The sequence below is a fragment of the Drosophila kikkawai genome, chromosome 2R (genome assembly GCF_030179895.1).
Source record: "Drosophila kikkawai strain 14028-0561.14 chromosome 2R, DkikHiC1v2, whole genome shotgun sequence".
Lineage (NCBI taxonomy): Eukaryota > Metazoa > Arthropoda > Insecta > Diptera > Drosophilidae > Drosophila > Drosophila kikkawai.
The window spans coordinates 2813683-2828685 of record NC_091729.1 but is presented as its reverse complement, the minus strand read 5'-3'; the positions used below and the strand labels follow the sequence as shown (position 1 = coordinate 2828685).

At 36.4% G+C, this 15003-nt stretch overlaps 1 protein-coding gene across 1 annotated transcript in view; it reads right to left on the bottom strand.

Annotated features, from left to right (window-relative positions):
* Nipped-B (Nipped-B cohesin loading factor) overlaps positions 1-15003 on the bottom strand; it is a 133527-nt gene that overhangs the window by 22071 nt on the left and 96453 nt on the right. Inside the window, exons 16-22 of the mRNA XM_070284836.1 lie at positions 11526-11618; positions 10954-11447; positions 4478-4626; positions 4138-4425; positions 1457-1692; positions 1239-1396; positions 519-1182 (exon numbers count right to left, since the gene is read on the bottom strand). Of these exons, the coding sequence (XP_070140937.1) occupies positions 519-1182; positions 1239-1396; positions 1457-1692; positions 4138-4425; positions 4478-4626; positions 10954-11447; positions 11526-11618 (2082 nt within the window). The remainder of the gene's footprint in view (positions 1-518; positions 1183-1238; positions 1397-1456; positions 1693-4137; positions 4426-4477; positions 4627-10953; positions 11448-11525; positions 11619-15003) is intronic.

Here is a 15003-nt window from a genome sequence, read left to right as displayed (position 1 = left end):
TATATGATTACATGTGAGGCATCTCCGCAGAATGGAAAATTTCGACACTTAGAAACTTTTGATATGTTATTTTTACGACCCTAAAGCAAAAAAAAAAAAATTTTTCGATTTTTAAAAAAAGTTACTCAGATGTCGCCCCTTAAATTTGTTGAAAAAAAACCAAGTAAAATAAATTTTCTTCACTACAGGTCGTACCTAAGACAATTATGTGATAACGTTACCTTATTTTGAAATAATAAAATATATCTAGATTGACTCGGCTGTTGGTGCTGATCAAGAATATATATATATTATATATATATATATATATTATATATATATATATAAATATATTTTAAATTATTAAATTTTCATTAAATTATTAATATATATAATTTTTTAATGTATATACTTTTTATATATATGTATACATATATGTATATATTAAAAATTAAATGAAAATTTAATAAATTTAAATTTATATAAATATAATTGGTAAATGGTATAATAAAAAATATTAATTATTTGTTAATACATACATCAAGGTATTTTACAACCAGGTCCAATTTTTCTTCGGAGCATAGAGATCTAGAAGAGTAATTGAGTTCTGGGCTTAACACCTGTTGCGCCATTTGTTTTTTAATGACATCAATAGTTGTCTTTGGATTAAAGTCAGTAACACATCTACGCGTAACTGCTTTTTCATAGATCTTTTGTTCAGATGGAGAATATCTTGAAATCTTACTATCGGTAATTCCATACATATTCTTTAAATGATCTTTAAGTATTAGTAGAAGCATACAAGCTTGAGCAGATGTAATACATTTTTTTACTTCGCTCATATCGTCAGGTAAGCGATTAAACAAAACTTGTGGATCTTCCACGTCATCGTCATCATCTAAAACATCTCCTTCTTTTTCACTTGGTTTTAGGTGTTCTTTAAAGGTCGCAAGCAAATGGGTCCCTGCCATTGATATGAGTAGATCTATTTGATGTATCAGATATAGAGGCTCATCTTGAACTACATATGGGAAGTAAGCCAGATTATCGGCAATATATAACATTTGCTGTAGTGATGTTTTTTGATCATCAAATTGTTTTGTAACAGTTTGCACCAATGCACGTCTTTGTGGCTTGGTAGTACGCAATAGAGTATAAAGGAAATCGTTTAAAGACGTCGTTACCTGATCTGATCCGCGTTTTCTTCAAAGAAAAAAACAAAAATTAGATTATATTTAATAATACTAGTCGTAACTTACGTATAACCTCGAATAATCTCGAGCTTTCCTTGGCTGTTAATTTGGAGAACTTTTTGTAACTTGAAGCAAAGTTGCAACCCAAATTGCACTTTCATATTTACAAAACCAGAATAAGTTTTGTCGATATCTTTTAAAAGGGCATCAGCTCTGTGTGCGGACTAAGAAAATACAACCGTTTTAGATTTCCATTTCTTCAAAAAAGAAGGAATATAACAAACCTCTAGTTTAGGATCAGTGCTTAGGCATATTAAATATGGAACCATTCTAACAGGATGAACTAATCCTTGACGAAGAACAATCTGTATTACTTTAACAGCCCATAAACGTACTGAGTCATCCTGATTCAAAAAACATTCCAGAACTTCTTCCAAATAAAGTTGAATAATTCGACTTGCCATTCCAGATGAAACATCGTTCATTTCCTTGAGATCCTCGTGCTTTGATAGCTTTTCCCCTGAAAATTAACGTTGTATTATAGATAAAAATATACGAGATACTAATTTTGGGCCGATAACAAAATGCTGGATTAATTGCTGCATTGTAATTGAAAAGTATATTAGTCAGTTCATTAAAGGTCGAAACACTTAAGGGGGTCTTCTCATTCAAAAGCCGTTTTTTGGACCCTTTTTAAAAAAATTCTTATTTGAAAACGCAAAGAATAATTGAAAACTTTTTTTATTTATTGTATTCAAAAATGTTCAAAGTAACTAAAAAAGTTGTTCTTGCCTCGATACGAGGGTTGTTCAAAGAGTAATGAGACTGCAAACTTGGTGGTCGAAAAAAAAGGTGTCGTCCTGGCGGCCACGATTCAGGGTCTCCAGAGCGTCCGAAATGAAAAATAAAAACGGGGTTATAATCAGAATAGATGTCATTTTCGGCTGACGGAACAGATTTTTTTTTAAATTTTTAAAACAAAATGGCGGCCATTCAAAAAAAAAAATTCGATTTCGGGCTTTTTTTTTGTAGTTTAGTGTAAAAAAAAATAGAAAAAATTTTGTTTTTTAAATCTGTTCCGTCAGCCGAAAATGGTGACAATTCAGCGTCGATTCCACTTTGTTTCATGAAAATCGGTTCAGTTGAACTGGAGATATCATGGCCGCCAGTTCGAAAAACGTGGTTTCGAGATAAACGCGTTTGAAGTTTGAAAAAAGCTCATTTTGCATAGATCTTGCTTCACAAAAAAGGCTGTATCTTCTAAAGTATTTCGAATTTCTAAAAATCCTTTTGGGGACATATACACACCATCCCAAGCTATAAATAAATGCAAAAAAAAAATTGAAAAAAAAAGTTGCCCCCTTAAGGGGGTCTTCTCATTTCATTTTGGACCCTTTTTAAAAAAATTCTTATTTGAAAACGCAAAGAATAATTGAAAACTTTTTTTATTTATTGTATTCAAAAATGTGCAAAGTAAATAAAAAAAATTGTGTTTTTCCTCGATACGAGGGTTGTTCAAAGAGTAATGAGACTTTAAACTTGGTGGTGAAAAAAAAAGGTGTCGTCCTGGCGGCCACGATTCAGGGTCTCCAGAGCGTCCGAAATGAAAAATAATCAGAATAGACGTCATTTTCGGGTGACGGAACAGATTTTTTTAATTTTTTTAAACAAAATGGCGGCCATTCAAAAAAAAATTTCGATTTCGGGCTTTTTTTTTTTGTAGTTTAGTGTAAAAAAAAAATAGAAAAAAAGTTTAAAAAAAATCTGTTCCGTCACCCGAGAATGGTGACAATTCTGCGTCGATTCCACTTTGTTTCATGAAAATCGGTTCAGTTGAACTGGAGATATCATGGCCGCCAGTTCGGAAAACGTGGTTTCGAGATAAACGCGTTTGAAGTTTGAAAAAAGCCCATTTTGCGAAGAACTTGCTTCACAAAAAAGGTTGTATCTTCTAAAGTATTTCGAATTTCTAAAAATCCTTTTGGGGACATATACACAACATCCCAAGCTATAAATAAATGCAAAAAAAAAAAAATCAAAAAAAAAGTTGCCCAATGAGAAGACCCCCTTAATGGTCTTGCAATAAAAAATGAAATTAAAAAAATATTGCAAAAATATAATATGTTTATGGTGGCGAGGTTTTGCGTTGCAACGTTAATTTAAATTAATTTTTGTGGTAATTATTATAATATATTTACTTTTTTATTCTTAATATTTTTCGATCAATGTGACCGTAGTCGTATTACAAATTTTTTTTGTAATAAAATGTATTTGTTTCTTTAAAGTTCTGATAAAGTGGCTAATTAATGAAAACTGCATTACATTACGGGAAAGCTAAAATCTGTTCATTGTAAGGTGTTTTTTGTATTGCAAAATTCTTAATGAAAATATCAAAATATTTATAATTTTTTATTATCGCCTTATATTTGCTTTCATTTTTTGAGTGTATTGCTATAAAATAACCACTTGAATGATTGTCTTTAAACAAAGTAATCATAATCATTTTATGTATTTTACACACGTTTCCAAGTGAAAGCTATTTTAACTTTAATTAGTCCCCGACCTGCAGCACAACATGTCACCAATAGGCCACTATCATCAATGCAATTCCACTGTCAGTACAAGAAAATTGAAAACATTGGACTTATATTCAAAACAGTGAAATTATATTGAAGACATTAAAATTATATTTAAAAAAGAAAGCCGAAATTACATGAATACATTGAATTAATTGTTTTAAGAGAGAAAAACCTAAAAGTTAAAACTAAAACTAACGAGCTAATGTATTCAGTAATAAAAATAATTGGAGCAATAAAAAAATTGTTAGACCTATTGTTTGACTAACATGTCATTTCATCAGTAATTTGTAGGGACTGTCATCGATGATTCATCAACAACACCAACCCGTATGTTAATAAATTACTGAGGACAGGAACTGAAGGGCATCTATATTAAATATACTTACATTCTTTTTCTTTATTGTGCATAAACATTTCAGATTCAGTTAAATATATCCAAATATTACGCATGCAAATTATTTTGAACCCGGAATCGTTTGCTGATGACCTTAATATATCGCAATAAAAATTTTTAAGCTCCATTCTAGTAAGATATTCGTCGTTTAAAACGCAAAATGAGCCAAGAGAGATCAGCGCTTGCTTTCGAATTTCTAGATTTGCACACCTACAGAAAAACATTAAGCACTCAAATACATCATCACATATAGACGCAGGAAGTCCACCATGCTTGTCACCTAAGAATATTAAAATCAAATTATTGCTGTATACCTCATTAGTCTTACTTACCTAAGCCACTGGGAGATTTAAAGTCGAAATAGCGCATTAAAATTCCAATCGTAAATAGGCTTCGTCGGAAGCTGGGAGTGTAAATATTATCTACACTGTAGTTTTTTTGAAGTACTTGACTTCGGGAAACATCAAGTACTCGATAAAACCTTAAAGAAATATACAGATCATAATTAAAAATATTGTAAACTAGAAGACCCGGCCACGCCTTGCTGTGGCTAACAAATGAGTATATTACAAAGTTATAGTAAATAGCATGTGACTCTTAAACTTATGAATAAGGTAGATAAGGAAAATAGTCTTAAATCTTTTACAGTAATATTTATTATTTTAAATTGTAAGTACTTTAAATTTCTATTTGATTTAGCACTAATCGGTGCACAATATTTTTGGATAACTTGTCTTTAGCTAACACAAATATAACACACCTTGAGACTTATTTATAGACACGGCAAAAGATAAACGAATTGAAACTGTAGCCTTTTTTAAAGGGTATGGTAGATTCTGACGGTATCATTGGAATACGTGGCAACAGGACCACTGTTTCTTTAAACTTCCCAGCTAAAATGGTTGATTCAAGTAATTTTCCGGTGATCTTTTTGATGACTAAACGCGTACCGTTGCATAGTTGAGGGGGATTATGGGTTATCGAAGATTATGTGGTGGCATTCCCAGTATATCTAGTGAATTTAAAAATTCAGCTGGAAAATTTACACTTTCATTTTCATCAACAACAGAAAAGATTGACTGTGGTGTCTGAAAGTTAATTTCGTCAACATCAACATTATTGGCTGCCAAAATCGCACGATGACTTAGCCAGTTATTATTCAAATAATTATTCTGTATGTCCGGAAAATTACTCTGAATCAATTAATTTATATCCTGAATAACAGTGCAAAAATTGTCTGGCAGTTTAATGCATTGCGTTTAGTCTCTCAGCATGTTCACCTAAAGGTACTTTGTCGTTTTGCAATGGTGGCAAAACTCTTTTAATCAATCGAACTAGTTAACATCACAATTGCTCTTTCCTCTGCTGAATCTTCAATGAAATTATACTAGCACCCAGCCGTCACGCGCTCTTCACAATTCCCCATACAATAAATTTGACAAATTTCGGATTATCATCAGGCATTGGCATTTTCATGCTTTTTGGAGAAAAAATTCATCCCTGTCTTTAAATTTGAAATGTAAAACCCTTTTGACAGTTATTTTTATTATGTGGAATAAGTACGAAAACTAAAAATAAAGTGAGTTTTTTCATTAAGTTTATTAAACTAATTTTATATGACTTGAAACAAACTTCATACGCATGTACTTATTATTTCAGCCAAAGGCAAAAACCCCTCTAGCTTTACACGCAATTATACCGATGTGATTGGTGAAGCTCAAGTTGTGGGTAAATAGAACTCCAAGATCCGTTACAGAATGGATACGTTCAAGAACATTCGTCCCTATGGAATAGTTGGCATGGAAACAATTTCTGCGGTGCTGACGTACTGTGATGGGGACATTATTGAGGTACATTGGTGCTGAAGCTGAAGAGTAATTAGAAATTCGAATAATTTGGGAATCGCACTAAGTTTTGCTATACCTCTATAGTGTTCAATATTTGATTTACTGCCCTTTTTATATAGCGGAATGATAAAAGATTCTTTCCAAACTTCCGGGAAAAACGAATGCTGAAGTGATAAATGAAAAAGTCTAGATAGTGGTCTACAAATGCTTCAGATATATATCAGTGTCGGACCTGGGTGGAATATACGAACATGTAACATAGATATAATAATCGTGAACCTGGATACGAAACGCCACAAACTGTTAAGGGTGCATTCTGGTTAGTTAAAAAAAAAATATAATTTTTTTTTTTGCATTTTCTAGTTATAAGTATCTAGAATATCATTCTAAAATTGCAAATCGAAATACGTAATAGTTTAAAAGTTATGAGCCTCCGAGCCGGCCGACTTAAAGGAGGTACAAAGCAAACATAAAACGAGCTGGCGACCGTCCTATCTCAGTCAATTTTTAACGAATATTAATGGAATACACCTGGCCCTCGCATAACACGGACTCTTTTAGCACGAACTCGGTCTTACACGGTTTCAAATTTGCTCCCATCCCCCTTTTAACACGCTAAAAACCTCGTTCTTAAACGATTGCAAAATATCGAAAAAATCAAAAATTACTGATTTTTACAAGGAGCCACCAAAAAAGAAACCTTTAACATGGTTTCTGGCTTTAACTATAAATGCCACCGAATGCATTTCATATTATCAATTATGAATTTTTAGTTATCAACTATGAATTAAAAATATGAATTATGAATTAAAATTATGAATTATGAATTAAAATTATAAATTATGAATTCAAATTATGATATGAATAAAACATATGATCTCCTTACTTTTTAACATTTTTTAGTTTCTATAAAGTTTAACCTATTAATTAATTATAAGAAGCAACATTTTTAATTAAATACCAACTTTTAAGTTTGAAAATAATAATAATAATAATAATAATAATAACTTTTGGTTAATTTTGAACAAATGTATGAAACTTTAATAAAAACATACCAAATTTGAACAATACAAAATTTTTGTTGCTGTCAATTTTGAATTTTTAGAACGTAACCCCTTATTTTGTACTGAATCCATGTTTCGCTTAACACGATTTCGCTTAACACGAGGTTTTCTAGGAACGTAACCCCCGTGTTAAGCGAGGGCCAGGTGTAGACTAGAATTATATTGATAGCTTATACATTGGATTTTTAATCAACAAAAAAGTGAAGAACATTTTCGCGAAAACGAAAAACAAAATTTTGAATAATAATAATAATTTTGATAATTCTAGTCTATTCCATAACCACATTCATACTAAACAAGAACATCTTTGAATTTTTTGTTTCAGTCGATTTGTACGTCCTGCAGGACGGTCGCCAGAGGGGTTCCTTTTTTGGGCATGGACTTACGTCTCCCTGTGTCCTGCTTCAGGACATGCTCTAAAAATGTTTGCTTAATCATCTTTAAACTATGATAAATATGTGTGACAAGTTTGAACTTTCTATGTCCACAAAAAATTCTTGAAAATTGTCTATTTTTTGGCCCAACTAACCAGAATGGACCCTTAAGTACAATCAGTGTCAATTTTAGAAATCATTTTAGAAACACAATGCACAAGAACAGAAAGGCAAGGCAAATGTAAAACCGAAAATGTTTTATGACGATAAAGTCACAGACTTTATTTGGAATGGTCCAGTTGTTTATTGGCTTGCCAAAAATTTGGGCTTTGGTAAATAGAATTTATCTATAAAAACTTTGAATAAATGTAGAACTATGTAAAGCACGTCCAACTCAAAGCTTGACGAAAGCGAAGTGCGAATGAACTTTGCAGTTCAAAAACACTTCTCACGCACTAGTGTCCGTACGTCATACGTACTGTAGTGCTTGGCCTAACTATCAGTACGTAGTTTAGAGTTCAGAATTTACTTTTTCACCATGAAAAAACACTTCGAGAATAAACATTCAATAAAATCGACGAAGGTTGAATGCGAATCAACTTTCGAAATTAACGCAAAAACGCTGAAAGCATGTTTATACTACATAACTCGAGTTATTGCGTTAGTTATTGACAGCTTGTTTAAAATTATTGGGAACAAAAAAAAATTACGAAAATTACTAAAGCGAGTCTCTTGCCGTATCCAAGGCAAAAGTGTGCAATGCCCCATTAGAGTAGATGGATAACCTGAAACTTGTATGTATAAGAAATGCAAGCGAAGTGCTGAACGCTTTAGGCAAGAGTTGGGTCTATATTTTCAACAAATACTTATTGCATATGTATACATTTTGAATTTAAAGATTTTTGTTTTATCAGTATGTTTTATGTTTGTTTTTATCTTCCTAATGAAGCAGAGTAATCTACCAGTTCTTCTACGTGGTCCCGACAATTTCTTCACTGCCCAGTCTCAGGAATGGACGACTGGCTAAGACATTCTCCGTCCAATCCCCTTGAAGTGCCCCCAACTACAGCTCTTCTTCTCCACACATTGTGTGACACACAAGTCTGTTTTCAGGCATTTTTTATATTAGATTGAATTATTTGAATTATCAATCGTCAGTTGCTTAGTTTTTTTTTTTCGATTTGGTGGTGGAACTTGTTTGATAGTCCGAATATTGAGTAGAAATCGAACAAATCTATTGAGATCGATATTAACGCAATTTGGACGCAACTTTTTCCCAACCCTGAAAAACTTCTTTTGCTGAGTTAAAGCCTAGTACTCTGAAGAGAAAAAACCGCTGTATAAATTTAGACAGCGGCCAAACTCCACGTCTATCGGTTATAATACATCCAGCCTTACTAAATACTCGCTCTGCTTCTGTTAAGCTAGCTGAAACGCACAGATAGCGCAAAGCATGGACCTTGTCGATTAATCGATTCCTTCTTAACCGAATCGATGCATCGACCAAAAAGAAAGAATCGATTTAATCGATGTTGACATCGATTTTTTCCCAGCTCTACCATCGATGTATAACTTAACATCGGTATCAAAAAAAAAAACATCGGAAAATAGCGCTAAAAATAACATCGATGTTCGATGCATCGATGAACTTTGTAATAAATTACAAAGGGCTTATTTCTATTATCATATTTGTGAGTAAAAACTGCAAACAAGCTATCGTAGTAATTAAATATATTGTTCTTATTTTTTAGATATGAAATGACATAATTAAAACTTATATCAATATTGATGCTTTCATAGGACTTTTTTTTTTTTTTTTTTTTTTTTGGCATAACATTTAACAAAATTTTATTAACGTTAATCAACCAACCTAATGGCTATAAAACGTTGGTTATAAATATGAACAAAAATAACATGGCACTTAACAATGTATTAACACGGTTTTTCACACTAATAACACAAATTATTACGTATGTTTTCTCGCTTTATTCTCACACCTTTGCTTCGCCGAATAATACTGCCTTAGCTTTTATATTGACAGTATTTGCTCAAGTCTCCTCTGGAAATCGCTTATAACGAAATAGTCCTAAAGGAGTTATAAACGTTGTTATTTCTCGACTTTCCTCGTCTAACTCGAGTTGGTGGTATGCATCCTTGAGGTCCAGCCTTGAGAAATATCTAGCATCTTTAAGTTGAGTCATGAACGCTTCAAATGTCGGCAAAGGATAATTTTACCTCAAAATGGCTTGGTTTGCTCGCCGCATATCCAGGCATAATCGGATGTCCCCATTCTCTTTAAAAACCAGAACCATTGGCGAAATCCAGGCACTGGGTCCATTTACAGGTTCAATGATATCTCGCTTCAGTGCATCCTGGATTTTATCGCGAACCTTGTCTTCCAGCGCGACTGGTATCCTTCGCATGGGTTGTTGTACTGGCTTTATGTTATGATTTATTGCCAATTTGACTCTGTCCCCCTTCCACTTCGGAAAAACTGATACTTCCTGGATATGGTTCACCTGCAGTCCCAGCCGCTCCAAAGCGAGCTAGAGAGACGGGCTCACGCAAGCGCAAAAAGCAGGTGGAGGAGTAATTCCGCAATCTGCAGAATATCTAAAATCATGTGTAAAGAACACAACGAGAAACTCACCCACTACGTGCTGCATCTTCCGCGGAAAGACTGCAGAATGTTAGTGGGTATTCTTACAGGTCACTGCCTGTCTGCTGCACATGCAGTCAAGCTGGGTATTACCGACAACGCCAAATGCCGGAAATGTGATGAATCCAAGGCAATCGAAACCTTGGAGCATCTCATTTGCAAATGTCCGGCCCTAACGAGGGCAAGAATGAGATACCTAGGCTCTCCAGTTCTGGCATCGCTAGAAGATGCCTCCAGGAGAAAGCCAGGTGAACTCCTTGCCTTTGCGAAAAACACCTTGATATTCAAGGATCTCGAAACCCGCATAAATAGTCTCTAGGTCCATCCAGGAGTTTCCCCGGACAGCTATGGGCCATATTGGCCTATGTGTGGCCCCTCGAGGGCCGTCCGGTCTAACCTAACCTAACCTAATACCTCCGTACACTTATCCTTTACCGAATGAGGTATAATTTTTGTAGATCGGATGATTTTGTGGACACCGCAAACCAACTTTTTTTGAAGGCGACTCGGGAGATTCCCTATAACTCTACCTCTAAATATTTTTCAATACAAAATTTATCAAAAAAAAACAAAAAACTATGTATATGATGCTTATATATCGGACACCAAACTATTTCCGTTTAATTACGCAAAACTTCCTCAATTTTGCTATGATGCTTGTAAAAACTCTGGCAAAACATTTTAAAGATATTGTCCATATATAATAATAATAAAAAAAAAAGAAAAAAGTAATACAATACCCTTTTTCCTTAATTGGCTTTCAAAATTATGTGCAAATGTCTACTGTTCATATAATTTGGTGTTTGTTTGAAACTTAAATGTAATATTTATATATACATATATAGCTTATAAATAAATACGTACTTTTGAAAACAGTCGCGAATCAGCTTGTAGTTCTGTGTTATCTTATTCACAAGCGCACCTAGGCATGATACACAACTGGTTACTTCTGCCTGGTTTCTTGAAACGACCAGTAGCATTAAGTGCTCTTCCAATGCTGCCAAAAATGATTCGCTTGCATTGTTAACGAGAGGTACAACTTTTTCCAGAATATCAGCCACTGAACATATAAATTTAGCGGCTGTTGCAGAGTGACATTTTATATTCAGATAGGGCTCAATTGTCATAGCATGTCTAACTAGCAATTGCGGTCGTACTTTAGCTAGCAAATGCAGTGTAGTTATACACCCCAACATTTGTGCATTATCAGTGTCCTCTAATTCTATCAGTCTGTCAACCAATCCATCAGCTAATTGTTGACAAGCTAATATAATGTCCTGTGGAGGTTCCGTATTTTTTTTTATAGGATCGTTAACGGTTCCATCAGACTTCAGCATATTATCCTTTGGCCTAAAAATCTATATGATAATGGAATATGATATATAAAGATATAAAATGGCTTCACTATGTAATAACGAAAAAAAGATTGAACTTACACTCATTAGAAGTCCTTCTAACCAAGTTGTTCCAGTATCATGCGCCGTGTTAACCACATCTATAATTTGATTAATTTTTCGCTGGATGCCATGCTAAATAGAAATAAATATTTCAAAAATGTTTATATAGTTGCAGGTTTATATGTAACTGGTCAAGTTTTTGTTCAGATTTTTATATATATTTAACCCTCACATGCCCGAATTAAAATGGGCGCTACAATTTTTTCTAATAGACGTACATATAAGCTAGAGTTGACCTCAAAATCAACTGACAAAAAAGAACTACAAGATACGCAATACGACATTTACAACATTATAACAAACAAATTAAATAATACCTTCATGCTGTTTTTTTTTTACCCTTGCAGGGTATGAAATTATAATAGTCAGAAGTTTGCAACGCAGTAAAGGAGACCTTTCTTGATCAGCATTAACAGCCGAGTCGATCTAGCAATGTCCGTCCGTCCGTTTGTCCGTTTCTACGCAAACTAGTCCCTCAGTTTTAAAGCAATCTGAATGAAACTTTGCATATAGTCTTCTATATACTTACACTGCTATATATTTCGGAACGGGCCGGATCAGACGACTATATCATATAGCTGCCATAGAAATGTTCGATAAATTTTTAGAAAAAAATTTATAAATTAGCTGTTTTTCAACATTTTTGCATCATTTTTGAGATATGGCCTTTTATATTATTTCAGAATTTGGGTTTAAATTTTTTGAAAATCGGACGACTATATCATATAGCTGCCATAGGAACGATCGATAAATTAACAGGAAAAAAACTATATCTTCGTTATAGTTTATAACTTCGTTGGCCTGGCAAAAATCCTCCATCTGAACCCTCCCCGAGGGTGCCGGCTGGGCAATGGGCACTATATTAGCCCGGACACGGGCTGCTTGCCCCGTCCGCGATAATACAGTGTCTAGCAAAGGCCACAGTTCAACTCCTTGTGCCCTAAAAAGCCTAAGGAAGTGAGCCGTTAGCCATGGGTGGAGGTGTCTGGCGGAAGGCATAAAACGCAAGTGGGCGGTACCCCCATAAAAGATACCACTCTGGAGGGTTTAAATGATGAAACCAAGGCTGGGATGTCAGCTTAAACGTCGGTGGAAGGCGTGACCGCTACCACCGGCGGGCACGAGGGGAGCAATCCTGGGTGTCGCCAGCGGTTACACCTCTGATGTGACGGGAGCAGGTCATGTCAGTTGCGACGCTACTGCCGAAAAAACGACGCAGGGCAAGTTAAGCCGCTCACGTGCCATAGTCGATACAGACTCGCACCTTAAGAGCGTGCAGCTCTACAAAGAGATGGAAGAAAGCCGAAACAAGGCATCAGCTCCCAGCGCAGGAACGGGCCAAGGCGGTCAAGCGAGGGGATGAAGGGTAAGGCACAGTACAAGGCTGCCCTCCGCATCCAGAATCGGCTCCAGTAAAAAGCCGCCCTATCCCCAGAGGAGAAGGTAAAGCTAACCTGGGCTGAGGAGAAGATCGCTGAGGGGAGGCTTCACTTCGCCAAACTCCCCCACATGAGATCGACGGGCGAATTCGCCAACAAGGTGGAGGAGACGTTGGCCAGCGAAAGGCAACGCTTAGCCGAAAGCGTCAGTATGGACGCACCGTGGAGCAAGTGGCAACCCGGGCCTAAGGAGGCAGGCCCTCCCCAAATGGCGAAAAAGCCATCGTGGCCCTCATTGACAGAAGCGATGAAGCCGGCAAGATGACTGAGGCGCGGTGGAAGATGGTGCATGCGCGGCTCGTTGAGTCATTGTATGCACAGATGGAGGAAGATCCCGAAGCTCCCATGCCCACCATCGATGGTGCTGGGTGGCTAAATGGGGTCAAAATCCTAAAGTGCATGGATGACCGGACGAGAAATTGAAGACGCTGTGGGAGGGAGCCAAGCTAGAGGTGGTGGACCGGCAGCTAATCCCATCCATTCCAAAGGCGAAGGTACTCTTCCCTATCGCAATCCAATAAGGTAAGGTGAGGGATGCTCACACCCTGAAGGCAGGCGTGGTGGAGAAGGACCTAGGTCTGGAAACCATCGTGGGTAACCTTATGTTTTATTACAGCTCTGATGACCTGACCGTGGTGATGCGAGGGACCGGAAAAAAGCGCCCTTTGGTTGCTTCCTGCTACATGGCACACGACAGGACGGCCCCACCAGAAGAACTCAGTCTGGTAGAAGCAAGCCCGAAGGACCAACAACTGCTCGTGGGTGCAGACGCACACCACTGCGTTTGGGGAGCCCCGACAAAAACGACAGAGGTGAGTCACTCTAAGACTTTATACTTAGGGGAGGAACACACCTTTGTAGGTCCCACCTCCTCAAACGTGCTAGATCTTACTCTTGTAAGGGGACAAGGTACTTTGGTATCAGAATGGAGAGTCCTTGAGAGACCATCCTTCTCAGATCATAAGTACATACGGTTCCAATACGCATTCGAACACTTTCCTCTGCCTCCAACCTCTAGCAATGATAGGCAGATAGCGAGTGTGCTTCTGCACACTTCTGACGAAACAGTCACTGTAGTTGCTATATTGTATCTACCTCCAGCACAAAATTGGACGCAATCTAGCTTTGTATCCATGTTTGCCACGTTGGGTAACAAATTCATTGCTGGTGGCGATTTTAATGCCAAGCATGCATGGTGAGGCAACTCAAGATCCTGTACTAGGGTAAACGCTTGCAAGAAGTCATCGCAAATGGGCATTACCAGGTTCTGGCTACGGGCGAACCTACGTTCTACTCCTTCAATTTCCTATTAATTTCATCAGCGCTTGACTTTTTCGTTGCCAATGGATTTGCTTTAAACAGACTTTACGTACGAACTCAGCATGAACTCTCGTCGGATCATGTACCTATCTTGGCAGAACTGTACTCCACGCTGTTGTGGATACCTCATCGCCCACGACTACTTGTCCATAATGCTATCATCAACATTTTCAAATCCCATCTTGAACAGCTAAGCGATGTTAATTTAGAAATTCTGGAGGAGGTGGATATTGATAATGCCATCTGTCTTTTTATGACGAAATTATCTGAGAGTTCTCAGCTTGCTGCCCCCAGAAATCAACATGCTGTAGTGGGCCCTAGACCTCCCCAACTCCCTCCCAGAATTTTAGCGCTGCTTAGACATAAACGAAGAGTTTGTAGTGAATATGCTAGAAAAGGAGATCCTCGTATACAACAGATCCACAGAAGACCTGATAATCGCTTGCATAAGGTTCTTACTCGTAGAAAACAGACTTAAATAGAGAAGTTTGTGGAAGACTTGGGTATTGACGAGTGTGCAAATTACTCTCTTTGCCATGTCACGAAACGGTACAAAACTCAGCCCACCCCAAAGTCAGCAATCAGAAATCAGACTAGGTGCTGGTGTCGCACTAGCTTAGAAAAAGCTGAAATGTTTGCTGATAACGTTGAGCAACGTTTTAAGCCCTTTGATTATGCCCCTGATAGTTTGAGTATTT